Raw genomic sequence first — 23,842 nt, 5'->3', positions numbered from 1 at the left:
CCGTCAATTTTATGACTATTGAAAGAGATTGAAATATTTAATTAGCGCTTGTTATCTCCAATTAAAAGATGTGACGTGATGGACACATTTCTTCATAATGTCTTCATAAAATGACCTGTGCATAAAGGATTTCTGATTCTCTAACATGAGCGAGTTAACCACAGAGCCTATTGTGTCTATAAACCTGCCACTGGGACTTATTGAAGTGATCTGGCGTTTCTCACTCTTAACTACTGTGTCTGTGTTTACTGAACAGTTTCAACAGAGCTTTGTTTGTTCTCATTCTCACGCAGTCGCAAATGTGCTTTTTCATGTCGCGTCTCTTAATCAAGTTGTGTTTTCATTCACGCCAAAAAAAAAAAACCTGAAAGAAAAATAAAGCACACAACTTTGATTTCAAATGAGGAAACAAACAAGTGACACTGTGGCCATAAGATAAACTGAAAGTTATTGTGAAAGAACCCAAACCTGTAATTATTATAATGAGCAAAGGTTTGAGAAAAGCTGTAATTACACTTGGGACCTGGTTTGATTCTTGGGTGCTTCTGGTTTGTGCCAGGTGATATAATGGTGATATATGATTTTTGGCCTGTGAGTGAAAGGTGAAGAAACCAGTTAATTATGGTTTTCAGCTTTTTTATAGACAGAAAAAACAAACACTTGTTAAACAGAGAAACATTTCACACATCATAGGTAAAATATTCAATGCAATGATGTCTTCTGTCTCAAAGTGTATATGGAAAGTGCATAAACAGCACTTACTGTATATTTAACCTTTGTTATGTTGGTGTTTAGAGCTGCAACTAACGATGAGATCCATAATTGATTCATCTGTTTATTATGTTTTATTATTATAATTATTATGTTTATTATGTTTGGATTTTCCATTAATCGATTTTTATGGTGTTTCCTACATTTTTAAATGTTTTCAAATGTTACACCTGTAATTCATATGATCAGACAAGATGTTGTTTTGTGGGGCGAGTCCCTCACACTGTATATGATCTTGATTCAAACTGTCTGTTTGAAATATTACTTGTAGGCAAATCAAGGGTAACTGTGCAGAGTCATTCACGGAGTACTGGACCTGTCTGGATTATTCCAACTTGGTGGAACTGCGCCGGTGCCGTCAGCAGCAGAACGCCTTCGACAGCTGTGTCCTCGACAAGCTGGGCTGGGTGCGACCTGAACTAGGAGACCTGTCTAAGGTGAGGCTTGTGGGAGTTTGACTGCACATTCACATTGGGAACAGCAGGTTTTAGACTCTCTATTCTTGCCAAATTGTAGGCTGTGGAAAAGCCTCTGATTGCACCTTACTCTTCTCACCGAGACGCACTTTTAGGCAGAAAAATAATGTATTTGTGCTGCTTTCGATTTTCTGGTCATTGTAAAAAAATTTTTTACAGGGTTTTGCATAACTGACTGGCCAGTGTTCATTCTGCAGGAGCAATCACAGCAAGACCAATAACCGATCATGATAATAGCTTTTCTGGGGCATTTATTTCAGTGTTAAAAAAAAAACGAAAAAAACATACACACAGACACTTGCTCAAACCTGGAAATTCATGAATAACTCTAATCAAATTTCAGGCCACTTTGACTTGCCAAGCAGAGCTGTTGTTCACAGCTATTGTTCATGGAATCAAATCACAAGAGCAGGGAGACTATGGAAATTTCAGTTATGAGGAAACATGTTCAGATTGACTATGAACACAAGCTGGCCAAGTTATTCTGGTTTCTGAGCTAAATAACAAACTGTTATTGGTGGAAAAAAAAAAGTATGTCTGGGGAAAAAATGAGTGAACCATTCAGATGGGAAGATGCAGTGAGTCAAGAAAGTGTTCAGATCCCTTGTTTAAACAGTTAAAACAGGCAGAAAATTCGTTTTTAGACCTAGTAGATGGCTAAGTATCCGATTTTTTTCATGTTCAGGTCGACTTCAAACTTTGTGGGTATATTCCTGCCAACTTGTGAACACACAGTGTCGACTGTCAAGTTTCTTTGGATGGTGACCATGTGTCTGTTTTCTTTTGAACCGCGACCCAACCCTTTGATCATTTCACTCATGACATCATTAGGTCATGCTCCAGCTTGATGCGCTTCACTAGTTGTATTGGATTTCATAAAGAACCGGGCTCTTAAAAACATTGCATCACCAAATCTGTGCATGTCCTCGATAATGTCCTCACAGGACACTGTTGTTTTTATTTTATTCTTACACTTCTGTGTTGTCTTCGCAGGTGACCAAAGTGTCGACCTCGCGGCCGATCCCTGAGAACCCTTACCACTCTAGACCACGTCCTGAGCCCAACCCAGTCATCGAGGGGAAACTGGAACCAGCCAAGCATGGCAGCAGGTTTTTCTTCTGGACCTGGTGAGGCAGCACCAGAACAGTCAGTCATCTTCCAAATCCATGGGCCCTGTCCAAAACCTGCTATTCCACATGTGACCAGTAATGCATCTTTGTTACTTAAGAAGGTTTAAATCTCCCAGGTGTGGGCACAATGATTTCAATTACTGGTTCTAAAACTTGAACGTTATTTCTGAGTGTTGGTTTTGGACAGGGCTCGTGTCCCGACAGTCTGTCCAGCAGTTGTACTGTACCTCCACCATCACACAGTTTGATAAGGGAAGGAAGGATGGATGGATGATTGTGTAAACAAGTCCATGAATCCATGCAGCTTTCCTGACCACTTATGTAAATGTAATTAGTGAACAAAAAGCAACATGCTGTTATTGTTGTTGTCAGCTAATAAAAGAGATAAATTATAATACTGGAGTTTGACATGCCTCCTTTTCAAGATGTTGTCTTCAGACAGTAATAAAAGCTTTAAAACAATTCCTAACAGCTTAATGGTGCCAGACACACTTTCTTTGATATCAGCAGATTGGAGGCAACGGCAACGTGTTTGCACATCTGTGTTTTGTCAGTGTGTGCGTTGTCAGACTGATGGAGGGTGAGGTTGGAGGTCAAGGCTCAGGGTCACTACCTGTAGCCAGAGAGAGCTGTTTCTGCTTCCTCCTTTTCTCCCAGCTCACTTCCTGCTGCTGACCTGCACTGCAAGAAGGCGAGGGGAGTCATTTCGGAGATGTACAGCAAAAGTATGTTATTGCTGCCAGCGCACGTGTACATGCACACGTGTGCACATGACCTGGATTGGAAAGAGATGAGAAGCAAATTCAAAGAGAGGTTGGACTGTAAAAGACTGTAACAATGTGAACGAACACATTGTCCATGATCAAAGTTGAACTTTAACGCACTGAGGGAAATCCTGCAGCATACTACCATAAAAGCTCAGATTTATTTTAATCCTTTATCAGTAGCATATCAGTAGTTTTAAATCTGTGCTTGTAGCGTTTGTAGTTTACGTCGCTGCAGCAACGACAAGAGGGCAGTTTGAGTCTTTAACCTCTGCCATGTGGTTGATTTCTGTGGGGGCCAATACGATTTGACAGCTTACTCATACTCAAACATGGAGATGTTGCCCTGGGGTGTTTTACATGTGATGTAAGTGTCTGGTTTCAGGTCATAAAAACAGAGGGACTTGACTCCTAAGAGAGGTCAATAGCTATCAGCTGACAGTCGCCGTGATAATATTCAGAAAATGTAAAAAATACATGAAAAGCATTGAACTGTTTTTGCTTATTTTAGATGGTGATCTGACATTATGCTTACTTACTGCACAGCATGTTTTCCACTGGTTCCCACAATTTTCTTTTTTAATTATCCTACTGACGGCACGTTTACCAGCGCACAGTCACAGCTCATTGCCAAAAACAACCATATATTTTTATTGTGTACAGTAGCTCCATTTATATATATATATGTGTATTTAAAGACAGAAGTGTGCATGTCTCTGGGTTTTTGTAGTGCGTCACCCACGGTGGTTGCAGAAATCCCCTCACAAGGTGTGGTCTGGACCTGCAGCTTGCACAGGAAACGTCTGACAGACCTACTTCTGACCTGGACAGTGGGACAAAGAGAGGAGGGAAGGAGGGATGTAAAAAGAGAAGGAGGTGTGGACTGAGGGAAACATAGAGGAGGTAAGGGGTTAAAAAAGGAGGTGGCAAATTAGTAAAAGCAGTAGGAGAGGGAGATAAAAGTAAGGGGACAAAAAGAAAAAGAAGCAACAGTTTAGATTTAGGGATTAAGTGTCACGGGCAGGGAGAAAGGGAAAAGTGAGATCTAGAGAGGGCAAGGTAGGGAGTGACTTGAAAGCAGACGAAGTGGGGGTTCAGAGGTTGTTCAGTGGCTGGCGGTGAGGCCCTAGGGCTCGTGGCAGACTTGTCTCCATGCGACTTGCAGGAAGCAGAGGGTCATCGTTGTTTGACATGGCACCGCCACAGGAAATGGGCTCTGGCACAGGAAAGAAATACAATACAGGGCTTTCACAAAGCTACAGCCCGCCTGGGAGCCTGGTGCGCTAAAATACTCAAACAGCCGCGCTCGTTCATAACAAATGACTGTCAATAGTCCCGCTGTTCAATGTCGGAGCTAATATAATATAATGTGTGTGTTTGAAGTGGTGATGGTCACACTTGGGAGGTGTGATTCCCCCCCCCCCCCCCCCAAGTGTGTGGATAAGTAAAGAAGATGAACCTGTATTAATTCCCATGGGGAAATACAAATCGCACAGCAGGACAAAGAGTAGCAGCATCTGTAATAAGATATAAATAGGAATATAAATGATGTGTGCAGTTTCTTTATGGGCAAAAACACAAACTTCTGAAAGTTGGATTGGAGTCCTTGAGACTGTTGCACATCTTATGGTAAATTTAAAAAGAAGATCAATAGTAGAGCTGCTCCTTATTGTAAGAAAAAAAATCAGGTGAGTATGTTGATAGATTTTCAGTAGGGATGGGAATTGGCATCGGCCCAATATTGGTCAAAATCACTGGATCAGATATCGGACAGGTACAAGCGTAAGTTCCAATACAATCCAAAAATCCTAAATGTTGCATGCTTTACTGTAAAAATGTAAATAAAAATCAGCAAAAGCATTTTAGCCGAGTCATGTTTGGGCTGTGTATTACAAAAATATTTGTTACACAGTTGGAGAATTATGTCTCTGAAATGACTCGGCATAAATGTGTTGCTAACAGTGTCATAGTTCATAAATGATCTAAAATGACTGTATTGGGCTAATATCAGTATCGGAATATACTCAAGTTTGTTTTTTTAAATCCGTCAACAAGAAAAACATATTTTCTCATCTAAAGAACTAGATGCCATGACTTCTCTCCCTTGTTTCCTCTTCTGTTCCTCCAACTGTCCTTGTGTCCTCCTTCACGACATCCATGAACCTTGTTTGTGGTCTTCTTTCATGACTTCCACTGATGCCCTAATAAATTGATAATCAACAGCTGTCTGTGCTAACAAACTGCAAACCCTCTTCATTTCTCTTCTTGGCTCAAGGAGGCGGGGTCATCGTTAAGGTGATGAGCCACACCTGGGGCTTGTGTAGTTTAGAAACCCCTCCCTTCCTCACCACCAGCTCGCTCACACACACACACACACACACACACACACACACACCATCCGTGGGTGCGTGCCAGAGCACAGCTGTTTGTTCTGTCTTTTTACTTCATGCATTCATGCGCTCACATATCCACATACGCCTACTCTGACTGATGAACGTTTCCTTAAATTGTAAGTGCATCTTGTTGTTTTTGCAGTCGGGCTCGTCTCCTCTCCCATTTTGGAGCCTTGTGGTAACACACTACGGAGCGTGGCACTGACCTGATATCTACACACTGTGGGAGGGTTTAATATGACACAACACAACACTAGCCTCGAGGAGAAGCACCTAGTGTAAGTCCTTACAAACATGAACCACTAGGGACATGAGAGCTTTTTGGTGCCCCCTGTAAAATAATGAATTTTCATTTTCTGGACTTCATTAACAATACCTTGTATCAGCAAAACTGCAGTGCACTTCTCAATGACACATCTGCTGCATCTCTGCCAGCATGTGGGTGCACTTGAGTTTACAAACTGTAGTTGTGTTTGATTTGTTTGTGCTGTTGTGCCTACACGGCCACTTCCCTCTGTGATCTTTCAGGCTGCGCATGACCTTGAGTGCTGCTTTCATGTCTCCACTCATCCCTTCATACAACATATGGGGGGGGCTTTGAACTGACATGCAGGCTGTACAGTTATGTATGAAATACACAACCACAAGCCACAAAGTACCGCCACTGCTTTTTGCGACCACCACTCGCGGAGCTCCATCGTCTGAGAGCTTCAAACAGGGAAAACTCACACACACGCCAAAAAAAAAAAAAAAAAAAAACACTTACATGGCAGACGTGGTTGTTTTTAATGTCTGTTTTCTTAGGAGGACAATGCAGGCACCGCCATACTAGGACGCAGTAAAAGCTTTTGTGCAACTGTGTTGGCTTTGATGATAGAACAAATTCTGTTGTGTTCAGACACAGAATCAGTTGACTTTCTGAGGTTAACTAAATGTGCAGCTTTAGCAAGCGTGTAAATGTAATGGTTTTTACAAACGTGAGGGAACGGAAAAACCAAAAGGAAGGAACCTGTCATGTTAAATGTGTGATCATTTTATAAAACCTGCTTTTGACAGAAGATGAGTCACTACTCATGAGAGAAACAACATCATTTGTGCTAAGCCTGAGCATTAACGCTCACTGGCTACTCTATCTACATACCTTGGCTGTAACTGGTAGTTATTTGAATCCAAAATAACTACCAGTTAAACTGTCTTCTTGGTATTGTACTTAAGCTTTCTTTCAGTCAGACAGAAAAATAAGGTTTTTTGAAGATCCAGCTATGCCGGCTGGTTCTCTGGGCCTGTTTCCATGATGAGGGATCTGAATCCTATCACACACCTGGGATGCTGTCCTCAACAGGTTGTCAAACCAAACCTGTATAGAACAAGAAGCAAGACACATCACATGTAATACGTGGTCAAAACATGTCATGGTAATAAACAAAAACTTATTTTTCTGTCTGACTTAATGGAGCTCAAGTAGTTATTTGAGTTAGCGTTTCTATCATTTCATGACCTGTCTTGTCATTCTCATCTGACTTCAGGCATCAACAAGTGATTTTCACCCAGATAACTCACTTTATATATTTATATTATATTTGATCATTTATATTTTTTTCTGACCCTTCTCTGTAAAACCCAGAAAAGGTCATTTATGAAAATCTCAGCAGATCAGTAGTGCGGCACCACCAACCATGCCATGTTTTAAGTCACTTCAATCACTTCTCTTCCACACTCTGATGCTCACTTTGAATTCAGTAGGTTGTTTTTTTATTATATATTTACATGAACAACAGTTAAAACAGGTGGATGATACAGAAAATATCTCTGTCGCTTAGTGCACAGACCTTGGCGTGGTGCGACAGCTTGCGTACCCCAGTGACCCTCGGAGCTATGCCGGCTGGAGCCTTGTGCTCCTGGTAGGGCCACCCATGCCGGACAGGTCTGTGCAGGGTAGGGGTCAGACAAAGAGGTGCACACACTGGTCCTCCAGGTCGGAGGTTCGGCTTGGGACTAACGACCCCATCTGGTAAAAATTGACGCGTTACAGAACACCGGTGAGTGAATTATCTTTACATTTAATATGCTGTAACTGTATTTTATGGCAGTATAATGCACAATGGATTTAATAGAGGGTGCTGTGGGTTGTTCAATTTAGGCTTTTCAGATAATATACTATAATATAAGAATGTGTTTGCACACCTGCATTTTTGGGTCAGAAACAAAACAATTTCACTTATAGCATACAGTTTAATTGTAATCAATTTTTCACACAGGGAATTTGTGAAAGAGAGAAGGACATTGTTTCACAAACCCTCCAGGAGTCAAACCTGCAACTTTGCTGCTCAGGACCTTCACTCCCATCCTCTGAAGGTAAATATATGGTAAACAGTTGCCTGTTGACACTTCCAGCAAACTGCTGCACAGTGTTACGTCACAGACAGCCCATAGGTCTGTGCTGAGCAGGGATGTTTTTAAAAGTGGACTGGCAAACCAAAACAGGATGCTGAAAAGCTCCATATAGAATCAATAATCCACAGAGTCAGGTCAGTTGTCTGAAGCTCGCTCACTCACTCACACTCCATTTATTCCACTGTTTTTATTAAAGAAAATCTCAATTCTGGCCAAACAAAAGCACACACCCACACCCAGACTGTTGGTCCTCAGTCTAAATCTGTGTGGTGACAGAGTGATGACCATCACTTGTGTTTTGCATTCCAGTCAGACACGCTCCACAGCTGCTCTTTGACGCCGCAGTTTCGCCAAACGCCTCTGAATGCCGCGCTTGAGATAACATTTAGCAAATTTTTTACGGTTCCGCTCAAGGTGTTTGGCCGGCCACAGACAAGACGGAGCAGGAGATCCTGGGCTTCAGAGCACACACCACACATACACTAACAACAATGAAAAAGGAAAATGCCTGCCAGCGTGCAAATTAACACCATGCAGGATTAAATCTGCAGGGCATATTTTTGTGTTGGAGTATGAATCTACAAAGGATGTGTTTGTTTGTTTTTTTACTGTGACTTTTCTCGACTCTTAAGTCTGTTTATTCCACGTCTGTAAATTAAGGCTCGAGCCTTTTTTTTTTTTTGCCTCTTTTCCGCCAGTGTTTACTCTGCGGCATCTGAGCAAATGGACTAATGTGAAGTATGTGATGAAATGAGATGTTGAAATGACAGCTCAGCCTGTTGTCACACAGCTGAACGCTCAAGGAGCTGTGGTCTGCATGGGAGCCGCACACAGCACTGTTTATTTGTCTGCAGGTGTGTGTGTGTGTGTGTGTGCCTGTGCCTATATGCTTGGTTGTGGGAGTATAATAGATATAAAGTACTTGCAGCTTCATGGTTTGTTTGTGCATTTGTACACGTATGTGTGAGGGAAGTGCGCACGCATGTGTGTGTGTGTGTGTGTGTGTGTGCACGGTGCTGCAGCTCCTTCTGGGCTGGCCTGTGTTTATCTTGGCCTGATCCCAGACCTTCATCACTTCTCTGCTGATAGCTCCATTCCTCCATCCCTCTGTCCCTCCGGCTATTTACAAGTCTACCGCAGACTGCCTTTCCCTGCGTGCCAATATGCAATTCTTTTTCTCTTCTCTTCTCTCCTCTCCTCTCCTTCTAGGAGTCTCTTTATTTTTCATATGAGCATCATTTCCTTCGTCTCGGACAGAGTGAAGCCGGATAGCTGTTAGTGTGCTTTTGTCTTGCTGTGTCTCCTTCATAAGTAGACAATCCTCCCCTCACTCCTTCTTTTCCCACGCAGCATGTGAGGGAACGACGTTGGCCTTCAAGGATGTCATTCTTCTTTATTTGCATAGTAAGCTGCAAAATGCATCCTCTAGCACCTTCTATACCACAGTTATAACATAGTTGTAGAAGGTGGCAGGCACATAAATGACAAAAAAGTCGAATTCTTAGGTTACGAAAAACTAATTATTACACCCATACAAACTTCCTCATGTGCTGAGAGTGCAATATCTGCTAATTAACCCTCCTAAATGTGACACGGGAAGTCAGTCACCATTGGAAATCCGATGAATTAGACCTGCCTTTCCCCAGAGTTTAGATGGTGGCTGTGATGATGATGATGATGATGATCATGAGGAGGAGGAATGGAGCTGGGTTTTGCAGGGACATCCGTGGTTGTGGTGACGAAAGGGTACGGGACACACAATCTGTGCTGCAATGACAGCACAAGACGAGATCCCTCAAAAGCCATTGGCTGAAGACAAGTGTGTCAGTTTTTGTTTTTTTTGACTGAATCAAGGCAATGATGAGCTTAAATTCCTCCGTGTGGTCGCATGCTACAGCAGAGTCGTCATAACCTGACGTGCCAGATGGCCGCTTTCTCAGAACCATCAGTGAGGACTTCAGTGGAAACTGGCGGCCTCTCAAAGAATACTTGGCAGGTGATGATGAACCCATCAGTCCATCACTGTCTTCCACGTTCGCCAAAGCTCTGTCTGACATTGTCTTGTTTATTAGGTCATCGCTTGATATTTTGAAGGGTCTTGCTGTCAGGTCTTGAGTTTTTTAGGCAACTAAGAGTCCCAAGTGGGTCTTAACTACAGTGTGAGTTACAAACACATTAGGCCTTAGATGTTCCATTTATTGATTATGGCTACGCTCAGATTACCAGGCTAAAGTGACTCATAGCTGATCTGACTTTGGTCAGATTTTTGTTTCTTCAGGGCTGTGTGAACACAGAAACCTCCGATTTGTGTCACTTCACTATGTGTTTCTAGATCAGATATATATCCAATATGTGTGAGAACAGTCATATAAGACGGCTTTTTGTCTATAAGCATGTGCTGTGTTGCATTTAAGGAGAGTGTTACAGGATTACAGGAGAATAATGTATATCTTAATTTATCTTCTGCTTCTATGGCCTTGTTTAGACTGCAGCCCAAATCGGATTTTTAAGCATATCCAGATTACATTCAGCATGGTTTGTCTGCAGACTGGACAGCTAAAAAAAAAAACCATTAGATCCAATTTTTCCAAAGCGTATTCAAACCACATACGCAGGTGGTTTCGAATGCGATTCTGATCGAATTCTTTCATAGATCTGTTTCAATCTGAACGCCTCGGTTTGCTCAGATAGGATTTCACAGCGTCTTTGACCAGGATTCAACTGACAGTCTATACTTTGTGGAAGTGATACGCATTCACTTTAGTCATAGAGTCAGCTTTCACTGACTCTGTTTGTGTTGCGTACCCGTTACGTCCATGGGTCCCGCAGAAAATATGCCAGTGTTATTATTTTTGGCAGAGGACGGAACACGATGCTTCAGTTCAGCAGGTAACCATCCACGTAACCATTGTCCATTTAGTGTTTTTTGTTTATCTTGTTTCTGTCAATATGGACACACACTGATCGCATCTGATCACTTTATTTTATCTATAATGTGAACAGTTGGTCAGGAAGATCAGATTCTGATCGGATATGCTTTCAAATCCAATTTGGGCTGCAGTCTAAACAAGGCCAAAGTTGTCGTTTTCTGTTGTTGACGACACATGAGGACACAAAAGGTATTAGTACACATGTGACCCTTCAAATCTGATCTGTGTTTAATCAGATTTGAACAGTGACGCTGGTAATGTGAACACAGTCACAGAAGTCATGATTATGACTATACTAACGTGACCTAAAACCACCTCGTATTCACTTGACCCTTGTCAGCACTTGTCTTTGTGACAGTACAGCATCAGCGATGATCTATTTTCATGAGCACCCATGATGCCAAGAGCAGATGACATACATTCAAGGCAGTGGTTCTGATCCCGCTATAGTAGCCAGAGTCGACTTATTCCCATGAGCAGGGAAACCGATGTCGCTCTATCCTGTTGTGCTTGTGGTTTCCACAAGGTATACTGAAGCATTCCACTGGCGTGCGCTCATCTAAACAGTGCTAGTTAAAAAGGACACACAGCGTCTCGGGCTACACAGTCGTGGCGGGGCTCCTCTGGGTGGCTCCTATCTGACAAGAGGGCTCAGAGAGTTTTGGGTTTCCTACGCATGTCAAGGCAGGTTAGCTATTCCCAGCGTTGGGCTGCTCTGAGGCCATGGTGGGCTATCACTCACAGCGGACCCTCCCGTCTCTCTCTCTCTCTGGAAGCCTCTTGTCCTCCCTCCACACCCTCCTCCTCCATCAACCACCTCGCCTACACTGACACACACAGGCTGGTTCTCATGTCAGGCTCTCCTTGTCTTTGTCTCTCAGACCTTACCCCCCCCCCCCTCGCTTCAGTGGACGGTCCTTACTTGTCATCCTTAATTTGTCTCTTAAATCCATCCTGCATTAAAGTAAACTCTTGTTGCCCTCTATTTGTCAGCAGTGCACAATAAGCCACGGGGAGAGTTAAATTACTTTGCCGTATGTGCAAAGATAATATTGAATCATGTTTTGAGTTATTGTTTTTTTTGGGTTTTTTTCCTGGAAACATCATGATCACTGAAGTCCAAGCATATGCTTTCAGAGACAATTAATCGCTGCGTATTTTGAATATGTTTTTAATCAGGTTTGTCGTATTTAACGTCGAGCGAGCTGAAATAAGGGGAAGGGAAAAAAGAGGAAACGTGAACTTGTCATATCTCGAAGTCGTCTTAGAGACAGAATGACGGTTAGGAAGTGAGACGGAGACAAAGCGCTGCTCCCCTCTCACTCCTCCGTCATCTCAACACATAAATAATCACACCACTTCCAGGTTTACGTTGCCTGTTAGCCCGTCCTGCGTTACACGCGGCGAGCTGCAACGCTGTTGCTTAATTGTGAATGCAGGCAGTTTTGTGAGTCAACACTAAAATAACTTTTTGCAAAAGAAAAATAAACTGACAGGGATTTTTCCTGAGAGGAAACCTTTAGTTTACTATATGACATGTTTCTTAATAGTGCTAAAGTGTTCAGTGTTCTTTAAATAAACAATGTGGAGTTTTGCATAGTGGGGCATGAAAGAATGCAGGAGACTTGCTGCCCCTCTCACACATGTCAGCAATTTGGCTGCCTTGTGTATTTTGGATGTTGAAAAAAAAAGAAGGAACATTTCAAAGTAAACGAAAGAAGGAAAGTCTTATCCGCCTGGCAGCTGCGCTCTGGACCAAATTGCTTTCAGCTGATGCGCTGCAGTTCAAACTTGCTTGGGTAATGTCAAGTGATGCATTGCAATACTGAGAAAACAACACAGACAAAAATAAATAAGAAAAGGAAAAGAAATGCTGCAAAGTTCCAGTGCTTTTTCAGGCAAAATCCTCGTCCACTTCCCCAACATGTACAAGTCCACGTGCACATATGCATTTTTGTACATTTACATGTTTTTATAGTAATCGTTATTTGGCCGTGTCAAGAATAAAACAAGTGCATCGCAAGTGCAGCAATCGGTAAAATAAATATGATAAATCTTAATATTTGTGTTTGACTAATCTCCAGTGGAGCAAGAGTGAACTCAGGTTTTTAGAATGACACGTGGAAAGTAGGATTTTATCATGTTTATGTCTTAATTCAGATAATTCAGTTAAAGATAAAGGCAGAAAACACACAAAACGTTTCAATTCACATTGAAACCACAAATGTACTGAAAATATAATGTTGATTTTATTCAATAAAGCTATGTTTTCATGTTCATGTTTAATGTTCCTATTAATCTTGATCATTTTTCATAAACAAATCACTAAATAAGATTCCGCACATTAATGTAAAATAAATACATGTAAATGTGCTTATTAGTAACATGTTAAAAGGACTTTTTTATGGACATATTTTTCTTGATTTCACATGGATGAGAATACAACTTGTTCATAATAAGCCATATTAAGTATATGTCTAGTTTAGTTTAATTTAGTTTTGCACTCACAAATAAAAAGCAATATTAAAGTGTGTCAGGAGAGGTCAAGAGGCCAAGGGTTTATATCATGGACCTAAGAAGAAGGAAAATAAGCAAAACAGACTAAACTAACACAAATTAGGGAAGTAAAAACACAATATTTAAATCAGCAAAAAGCACTTCCGTAACAAAATAATAATATGAAAGCAAACAGGTCGACAGGTTGTAGAAAACAGAGAGAGAGAGAGAGAGAGAGAGAATATTTATGGAAACACAAGGATTGAATGGTCTGCGTCTCAGGCCAACAAATAACTCAGCGGTTTTTGATTTTTATCATTTCGTCCAAAAGGAAAATACATCTGTTTCTCACAGTTAATTTTGGACTAAAAGAAATAAGTACACCGATGCCTGCTTCATCTCAGCGTTCAAGCTCTGACAAAATATTTCCCCGTCAAGACTCGGCCTCTGCACACCTTTGACTTTTAACAACACAGCGCTCTTTACATGGCAAAGGGGAAAGAAAAAAAAGCTTTGCTTTTGGAAACCTTGGTAGCAACCAACTAATCCAAGCAGACTGATGTGAGCTCTGTGACAAGAGCACAACAGATTCACTTGCTCTCTCTCTCTCTCTCTCTCTCTCTCTCTCTCTCTCTCTCTCTCTCCCAGTGCGGGCTGTGTTTACATTCTGCTGGCAGGGGGATCTGGAAGTGTTTGGCTCGGCTCTGCGCTCACTGGGAACTATCAGACAATTCGCATTTTAAACTATTTTGATACCAGCTCTGTGGAGAGTTGCCGTTTCCCTGAGAACATGACTTGCCTCTGGGCTCTGGGGCCTGCTGCACCGCCAGAAGAATAAACAGACAGAGGGGAGGAGAGAGGCGGGGAAAGACAGAGAGAGGGGTGGATGGGAAGAAAGAGCGAGGTTCCTTCATTTGTCTTAAGATACAGTCAATAAGTACTTCTAAGTATAGGATCACAAAGATTTGAATTTGAATTCAAGATACTGATCCGTAAATACACACACACATACATGTGTATATATATATTATATAGAAAAATAGTTGTACTGTATTTATAGCGGCTTCCTCGGTGGTGAGTCGCCGCTGAATCTCTGATGCTGAGGTTAAAGGTGCCGCAGTTAGAGAGGGAAACCTTCAGCCTGTGTTAATTAGCTGAGCAGTTAAGTTTCACCCTGAACATGCAGCGCCTGGAGCTGTATGTGTGTGTGTGTGTGTACAAGATTAAGAGAGGGACCTTAAAAAGCCAAACCGCTCTCATAACGTGCTCAAAATGTTCAGTTTTTAATTTTTAAATTGTCTGCCTTTGAATGAACGTCTCTGAGCCTGTATTGCTTGATTATTGTGTGTGTGTCAGCATTGGGAAGTGTTTTTAAAAGAAACTTAAACTTGATTAAATCTCATTCTGTACTTTAACAGCAATTGATGTCAGAGGAAATATTTACTATAATATGTACTTTTTACCCAAAAAACATTGTATTTATTTTTATTTTTTATTTGCAAAATGTCCAAATTGTAATGTTGGCTTTGATACTAAACCGTAGTATCACTCTTACACTGTCGTGCATCTGTAGTAATGATATAGTAATAGTGTAACTCTAATAATAATAATAATAATACAATTTTAAATACATTGTAATACTCAGTAATTTTGCATTTTTATTGCATGTAATGACAGTTTTTGCTATTGTTATATTTGGTGTAAAATAGCACAATAATACATTATGATCATCATCATTATATGTGCTTTTACGTCTTTTACGGGCCATAATGTTGATGTATGTAGTGTCTCCGAATATTTTTTTTTTTTATCCATACCTGTTTAATCTAGTACTTTTAAAACATGTATACAATATAACTGACCACTTTGACTCATTAGGGGGGAAATTAGTGGGTATTACAAATGAATATTAATTAATTAAAAATTCATAGTTTTTCTCTCTATAAACATAGCACCATTTTAAGTTAAGTGATGAACAAACCAGGCTGAGACTTTGTGAAATAACCATGTGTTCTCCTGAAAGCTCAGTTAAAACTGACACACTCTCTCTCACTCACACACACACACACACACACTCACGTCTAATTGCAGCTAAATCGTCAGCGTGACTCACTTGTGAAGCCCGCTCCTCTTAAACTGGTGATTTACAGTAGTGGCTGTGATTGGCTGTGACAGTCTTGACAAAATTATCAGAGCTTTTGTCAAATAATTGTGTTGTTTTCCTCATGCGTTCATTTCTGAGTGAGGGAGTGAACATGCGCACGTCGCTGCAGCTGGACTCTGCAACAATCGCCTCGGCTTCAGGTTCGAATGACCTATTAGCCAAATGTGTTTATTCAGTGTTTAGTCACTATTACCCTCAGTATGATCCCCGCACTAAAGGGCTAATGGCTGAAAATTTCCCCCTCCAGATCGACTTCACCCGAAAAATAATTGATCGCATGTGAGAGCAACTGGCACGCGTTTCCTCTTGTTTTCCTAAAGAGGTGATATCATGCGCTCGGGCCGCTTGTTCGTCACCGAGATAGCATGATTGCTTCCGGTTCTGAAGACAGAAAAGAAAGGTAGAAAGAAAAAAAAAACAGAAGGAAGAGATGGATGAGGGAGCAATGTGGTTCTCAGTGAGGCACTGTGGCATTAAATCACACATCAGATTATGTTGGCGTTATCGTCTAGTGGTGGAGAAAGAGGAAGAAAAAAATAGATATAAAAGCTCCTGCGGAACAACGCCAAAGGTCATGAGCTGTGTTTCAAATGCTCCGTCATTACACTGGCAGGAAACATTTCCAGCTTATTCATTTATCCTCTCAAACACATCTTCTGGAGATAACGTAGATAAAGAGCTTCTCTGATTTTACCCTTTCAGTTCGACCTTTGACACTGACGGTGAATTCAAACGTCACGGAGGGAAAATACAGAGCAGAACTGATTGTAGCGACGTGAGCGCACATCAGCAGGTTGTGTGTTTGTGGTCAGAGGTGGAAAACCTTCAGCATGTGTTCATTAGTCTGGCAGTTTCATGCGGCGCTCGGAGAACCAGATATATGGTTATAAAGTCTGTGATTATTCAGTGTCCGTCCGATGCAACACTATACTGAAGTTTGATGTGTGTTTGTCCAGTAGGAATGTCTCCATGCAGTGTTGCAGTTTTGTGTGTGTGTGTGTGTGTGTTCTTGTATTTGTGGCTTTGTCTGGCCCAAAAATCGTATAAACCATATGGAGTAAGGACATTTTGGCTGGTGCTCACATCTGTAAAGGGCTTTTTGGGGGGTTAAGGGTTAGGGTTAGGTTAGGTTAAAGGTTAGGGTTAGGCACTTAGTTGTGATGGTTAAGGTTAGGGTAAGGGGCTAGGGATTGTGTCTCTGAGGGTCCTCACTATGAATTTCTCGTATCTATCTTTGTGAGGACCAAAAAACTTAAGGGAGTGTGGATGTTTTGGGAAAATCTAGGACATTTTGGCTTGTCCTCATATTCTGCCAGCCCTTAAAATGGCTTTTTGAAGGTTAAAAAGGTTAGAATTGGGTTTAAGGTTAGGGATTTGTCAAGGATGTGCCCTGAGGTTAGGGTTAGATTTGGGTTTAGATTAGGGTTAGGTTAAGGGTTAGGGTAAGGCATTTAGTTGTGATGGTTAAGGTAAGGGTTGGGGGGCTAGTAGGGAATACATTATGTCATTGATGTGTCCTGACGAAGACATAACAACAAGTTTTTGAGTGTGTGTGTGTGTGGCCTTTGTGAGGACCAAATGTATAAACTTAAGAGAGTGAGGACATTTTGGCTTGTAAGGCCCATATTCTGTCCCCCCTATGGATTCAGTTGTGATGGTTAAGGGTATGGTAAGGGGCTATGGGGGGTGCATTATGTCTGTGGGTCCTCACTATGAATGCTGTGCAAACATGTGTGTGTGTGTGTGTCCTATATGTTACATTTACCTAAACTGCTGCTCTCTCGTTTTCCTGCTTCACTTTGACAAATTTGAGTTTCCAGGAAGCCTCTGAGGTCAGTGCCGCATCTGTTGCTACTTAGGCCCAAGATGCAGTCATGAGCCCTCGCACCCACACACACACACACATGCACACACATGCACACACATGCACACACACATGCACATATGCATGGTGCAGGAGCTGTTTTGTATAAATTACTGAGGAAGTGAGACCCAATCAGACATGAAGACGTGTTTAAAGTTCCCAAAGTGACTTTAAAGAGGAGACCAGGTCTAGACCTCCACATGTAATGGTTTGGTTAAGAGGGTGCGTGCAGAGTGGATCATCACTTTAAACATTTCTGCATTAGTAAGTGTGATTAACGTTACATATTGTGTTTGAACAGTGTTCAAGGTAACGGGCCATTTCATTTTGGTTGCCTTTTAATGATGTCATCTGCTTTAGTGCTACTCCCCCCCCCCCCCCCCATGAAACATCAAAGTGAGGAAGGAAATATCTTACTTTTAAAGTGCCGAAGCCTTGCTTCGTGATTGTCTGCTCAGGAGGGCACTTTATCTCGTTTGTATCCTCCATTTTCTTCTTCTCTTGTCTTCTTCTGATGAACAAAGAGAGCATGGATGCAGGCCGAGTTGTGCTTGCAGTGCCCTCTGCTGGACAACTCACTTGAAACAATGTTAGCGTCAATGAAGAACGATTATATGATTGTGTTGTTTTGCGACTACGGTCAACTTGCAGGTGAAATCTTTGGACTTCTGAGTTCTGATGTAAATGGATATGAATCTGAATTTTCCATCTAAAGTGACAGCCCTGTCCAACGCAGTCTTCAAAGTAGATCTTTTGTTATTGCTTTGACTGACAGACCCTAAGTAGTTTTTTTTTTTTTTTTCAAGTTTCTTTTGAATGAAAAGTCTCTGTAACTTCATGCTTATTTTCTTATTAACCGTGAGCATGTACAGAGTTTGTGTGTTTTTCCTTCATGTGTCAGATTACCAACATGCAGATGGTTGTTCGTTTCTTGGAGCTCCGGCCAGAGCAAACAGAGCACCTGGATACTTACTTTGGCCACTTTTGTCTGGCCATTTGTTCAGCCCTTCACCCCTCAAGTATTCGTCTCTTGTCAGTTTTGGTTTTCCCTTTCTTTCAGGTCTCTTCGTCCAAAACCACATTCATGACCAAACATGGCCTGATCCCATCAAAGTGATGCCTCAGAGTACCTCACCGAAAACCTCAGTTGCTTCCACAGTGATGGGGGCGGCGAAGAAGAGACCCACTTTGTTCTCACGGGCTTTGGGTTCGAAGCAACACTGAGATTCAAGATGAGAGGAGCCAGACGTCAAGAGCAGTTCTGTAAGGGGAAGGGGTTTTCTGTTCCTGGTTTGGTCCGAAGCCACAGGAACTGTGCTTCACAGCCAAATCCCCGAGCAGAACCAACATAACCTCAGTCTGTTAGATGGAACCCAGAACCGCAGACCTCTGTCTCGGTATGCCGAGGGGTTCTGGATTCCACTTTAACCTCATGTTTGCTTTTTTCACATGAACAAAGACAAAGATTGAAACGTACACATTGTAATTGATTAGATTTTCTGATAATTTAAGAAAAGGCAATGCTTCATTTATTACATGTGGATCAAGAAATTAGGAAAACCTCACAGAACAATGTCAAGCCAGCCTGGTCTCCCAGAAACAACAACACTGCTGGTACAATACTTTTCTTACAAATCATATCACTGTGAGTGAGGTATAGTTTTTGAGATGAGACTCTCACCTGCATGGCGACACATCCTCACAGTTCGTAGTCAAATAAAAATACAGTAAATAAAGAGAATATAACACACAAAATATTAGAATACCGAGAATCGGTATCGGTTCCGATAATGGTCTAAATCACTGGATCGGATGTTGGACAGATAAAAATGTCAAATTTGGTTCAATCAAAATCAAAATCAGCTAAAAGCATTTATTTGAGTCATATTTGGGCCGTTTATTTCTTCTTTCTGGGAGAATAATATTTGTGACACAGTTGGAGAGTTGCTTTGTCTTTGAAATGACTCGGGACAAATGTGTTGTTAACAGCTCCATACGTTCATAAATGGTCTACAATGACAATGATCGGACTGATAATAGTATCGGCAGGAAAAAAAGAGGTATCGTCCCATCCCTGCTATTATTGTAGAGATACAATAAAACATGACATTTTCCTGGTTCTTTCCCATAATCAGGAAATGCTTATCATCATTGAATTTCCACAAAAAAAGTTGGATAATTCTGGTTCAGAAACATATTTGTGGAACATATGATCCTGGTGAGTGGGTTGTTCAAGCTGATGGTCACTTTTTGTAATACTTTAAACCCATGACACTCAAATAGATCGAGTTAATTTGAGGTAAAGTTAGCAGCTTGCTAACTTTAGTTTGACTGGTCATATGTTACCAATTGACCGGTTTCGTCGGCCATTTTCTTTTTGTGCCGCTCCGAGCGTTTAGCTGCCCGTCGTGTTGCACTGAGGTGAGATGTTAAGATGTTCAGATGCTGACCCGCTGCAGGGTGTCAGACTCCCCGCGGTCCGCCACGTTAACAGAACAGACGTGTCAGAGCAGCGTGGACCACCCCAACGCCGCTCCACTCACCAAAACTCAACCAGATGTGCAATGAAGGCCGGTGTGTGTGTGTGTGTGTGGACGGTGCATGCGTGTACATGTGTATGGATATATAATCACTCTCACCTGTGTTGCAGTGGATGCTAATACAGCCCCACTGCATAGAGGCGAATGGAGACAACTCAGCAAAGCAGTTTGTGTCCGTCCCCGTCGTCCCTCCCCTCTCTTTGTCTCTCACTCACCTTTCGGCACATCTTACATCACCTCACCCCTCCTGTTTCCTTTTTGTCGTGTCCAACGTTTTTTATTTTCTATTTGTGGTCTTTTTAGGTTCCTTTTTTTTTTTACGCTTCAGGGTTTACATGCGGAATTCATTCTCATATTCATGATTCCCCCTTCTACCCAAAATGCTCCTCCTGGACTGACAGCCGTCTTCATCTCCTCCCCCTTCTCCTCCTGTACTTCTCCGTCCACCTCCTCCTTCCCCTACCTTACAGCTGTTGTTTTGGATTAGTCAAATAGCTCCTGTCAGATCCAGCGATCCTTCTCCTTTGCCACCCACAGAGCTGCACTGCACACTCCGCTCTCACTCCCTGTCTGTCTGTCTGTCTGTCTGTCTGTCTCCCCCCGGCCTCTCAATCTCTTTTCTTGCTCTCTTGTGTGCACGTGCACACAAACCATTTTGATATTTCTGACAGGTGCGTGTCAAGGTGCCTCCGTGGGTTGAGCTGTGAGGCTGTCGTGGTTTCCGTGAGGGGCTCCCCGTCCTTTCTTTCTTTTCATGTCCAGGAAGCCGTGACTGTGCTGGCGTAGCGCTCACACCTCTCAAGGGTTTGTTGTTCCACACCAGACAAGTAGCGTCGTAAATTCCCAGCATATTACTTCTCTGGAATTCACCTTCCCCTTTAACTGTTCCTCTCTTCCTCCTCTTGTGCCGTGAGGATTCTTTTTTACTCATTATTTGTGGGATTTTGACAGCTGCAGGTCTGGTCATCCGTGCTGGGTGAGACAGACTGACATTGAAAAGGGTATTGACGTGATGATGGCAAGAGTAATAGTGTTATTTCAGTCATTTGGAGAAAGGGAGTTACTGCGGGTGCATGTGGAGAGACAGAGGGAGAGAGGGAAGTTTTAACAGCACGGGGAAGTCAAAGCAGAATGTCTGCCATAATTTGACAGCTGCACGTCAAAATAAATGATGTTGTTTCAGCGATTACAGGAACAGGTTGCTTTACAGTTCGATACAGTATAGGGGTGTGGTGCAAAGAAAACACCCTTTTTAACTAATTTGCATTTGTTGCCATGAACAGAATAGAAGAGGACTGTGATCCTCCACAGAATACGGGATTATTATGTGTCAAATAATCCAGTACAAAACAAATATGGTGTACTGAGAGACTAAGGAGGGAGGAAAAGTTGGTTCCACCCTGAGTTGAAGTGATTTGTGCTACTTTATTAGGTTATTTCGAGGGATGAATAAAGTCTATTTTAATCCCACAATATACATATTTGAATCAAACGACTGCACATCAGCAATAGCATCTTTCTCACCCACAGACACACTCTCAGATTGATGTGGTTAGCAGATGTTATTATAAAGCTATCAGAAGAATGTAATTGAGCTACATCTTTGAATAAACGCACGTCACACCAGAGGGGCCATTTGTTCTTTTTTTTGCCCGATGAAAGATTTGGATTTATGGCAACAACATCTTACCTCCCACTCCTCATCTTTTTCCTCTTCCTTTGTCACCTCCTCCCGGGCCTCATCTTTCCATCCTGGTGTTTTCTCTCCATCGGCGACCCTCTGCCCCGCTCTCTTGTCCAGCTGAAGAGGACAAGATCCGACCACCTCCTCCTCCTCCACTCGCAGGCTTCCTCTGTAAGACAATGGCAGGGCGAAACAAGCTCTGTGTGTGTGTGTGTGTGTGTGTGTGTGTCTGTTAAGTGTGTCTTATAAACTTTTCATACAATCTGTATATGTATCATGTCTGTGTTTGTGTGACATTGTATGACATATTTGATTCTTGTTTTCTTTTTTTTAAAGAATAGAATAACTATCATGTATGTGTGTGCGTGTGTGTGTGTGTGTATGAACATGTAGATTTATGATGCAGGAAACAGTGACTATGTCACTGTAAAACAATAGAAGATTCACAGCACTACTGCAAACACACACACACATACACACTTACGTGCACAGTTTTGGCTCTCACCTCTCCTGAGAACAGGCCAAGTCGACCACAAGGAACTCCCTTCCTGCTGTACACACACACACACACACACACACGCACGCACACACGCTAACGTCTTGCATCCTAAAACAAGTGAAGCTTCAGGAAATAGAAGTGAGAAGTCTTGTGTGTGTCCACGTACGAGCTGTCAGATTTATTGACGACATTAATGGCTGTGAGGATGGTGTCAGGTGAGTGTGTGTGTGTGTGTGTGTCGCCCTTTTATCAGCTAACTGTCCTCTTCTTCCGCTGATTAACTGCCATGCAGCCATTTTGGAAATCACAACATTATTGTTGCAAGGGAAATGATAGATTCCCAGTGTCTTGTGTGAGCCCTAAAGGCTGCAGACTGTGTGCAATCTTCTTGAGACAATAACCTTGAATACCAGCATTGTCTCATTGAGGTATAATAATCTTTCTTTTCATGTAACCCCTCCCCCCCCACTGTTTTGATGGAAGCACTGAAGGCCCACTTCAGACGAGCAAAGACGCCACAGACGGGCGTCCTCGCCGTCGTGTGCATGCAGACGGTCACCCGGAGATAAAAGGTGATATAGAATACACAAGATTAAGGTCGTTTCATTGAGCTTTTCCTCCAGCTCTCTTTCACAATGCAGTAACAGTCAATCACCTGCATAAAACAGCCTAAATACAGGGTTTAAGACTTGTTACACCACTACCCGCAGCCACGGCTTGTAATTGAAACTTTTCCATTCTGTCTTTTCCCTTTTTTCTCTCCAAATGCTTTGGCTGCTGAGGGGAGATTGGCAGCTCTGAGTGGCCAGCAGATGAAGCGGCTGGCACGCTAATGAATAGAACGCTGATTGCAGGATCCCCAAGATGCAAATTATTGTGCCTGCCACCCCTGACGACCGGCAATTACCGGGCCGCCACGGCGGACGCCTCGTGCATATTCATTGCTCCTGCTGGGCATATTGATCAACAACTTACTTCGAGCAAGAAGCACAGAAACGTATCACGTAGCTAAGTAAAAAAAAAATATATATACAGTATATATATAAAAAAATAATAAAACTTTGCTTATTGTCAAAAATGACACCGTGATATCGAGTAGGACAATCCCTTTAATTACGCGAGGAGTATTTATTTTAATCAGAACCAGGTATGGGCTAATTGATAATGTGTCACATTCAAGAAGTGACAAAATATGCCATTCATTGGAAAATTGTCTTAATTCAAATATGAATTACCACACATGCTTTAACTAATTAACTGTATTTAACGTTTACTGCCCTTCCGGAATGACATGCAGCTTTAAGTTTTGCCTTATGACAAATATTCCAGTTTTTATAGACTCATTTTTTGCATATAAGTGAAAGAAGGGTTGACTTGATAAACTCTTAAGCATCTAAAGTCTATGATATTATTTCACAGTTGGACAGTCTTTTCTGGCCTCACACCAAACTCCATTGAGAAAATCCAAAATTTTTCACCACAGCTCAATAAGAGTTGTTAATCCAATATTGTCTCCATCAAAAAGTTCAAATGTAAGATACTGTCACTTCAGTGTTTTGAATCCTTTGTTTGGATTTACCTAAGTGACACAAATGTGCCAGAACAAGGCAGCAGGAGACCAGCAGCTCCTGTGCTCCCATGAGCTAAAAATGCTGATTTTCTCTATGGACACTGGTGCGACAGTAAGAAAGAGTGCTTTACAAAACTTCAGTTTTAGCAAAGAGATACAACAGCGGA

At 42.0% G+C, this 23,842-nt stretch overlaps 1 protein-coding gene and 1 long non-coding RNA gene across 3 annotated transcripts in view; both read left to right on the top strand.

Annotated features, from left to right (window-relative positions):
- The window catches only part of ndufa8 (NADH:ubiquinone oxidoreductase subunit A8), a 3,706-nt gene extending 934 nt beyond the window's left edge, over positions 1–2,772 (top strand). The window contains exons 2-3 of the mRNA XM_058618054.1: positions 1,032–1,208; positions 2,241–2,772. Coding sequence (XP_058474037.1) covers positions 1,032–1,208; positions 2,241–2,378 — 315 coding nt within the window. The 3' untranslated portion in view covers positions 2,379–2,772. The remainder of the gene's footprint in view (positions 1–1,031; positions 1,209–2,240) is intronic.
- A 4,592-nt stretch (positions 2,773–7,364) lies between these two features.
- LOC131445885 (uncharacterized) lies at positions 7,365–23,824 on the top strand. Of its 2 annotated transcripts, XR_009233862.1 has the most exons (5): positions 7,365–7,573; positions 7,793–7,889; positions 21,724–21,777; positions 22,589–22,677; positions 22,888–23,824. It is a non-coding gene; the product is annotated as an uncharacterized LOC131445885 (long non-coding RNA). The 2 variants fall into 2 exon arrangements; XR_009233863.1 differs by lacking the exons at positions 21,724–21,777; positions 22,589–22,677; positions 22,888–23,824 and adding an exon at positions 18,443–19,070.
- Positions 23,825–23,842: the final 18 nt, after the last annotated feature.

The sequence above is a fragment of the Solea solea genome, chromosome 19 (genome assembly GCF_958295425.1).
Source record: "Solea solea chromosome 19, fSolSol10.1, whole genome shotgun sequence".
In the NCBI taxonomy this organism is placed as follows: domain Eukaryota; kingdom Metazoa; phylum Chordata; class Actinopteri; order Pleuronectiformes; family Soleidae; genus Solea; species Solea solea.
The sequence above is the reverse complement of the archived record's forward strand: the minus strand, read 5'-3'. Positions and strand labels throughout refer to the sequence as shown.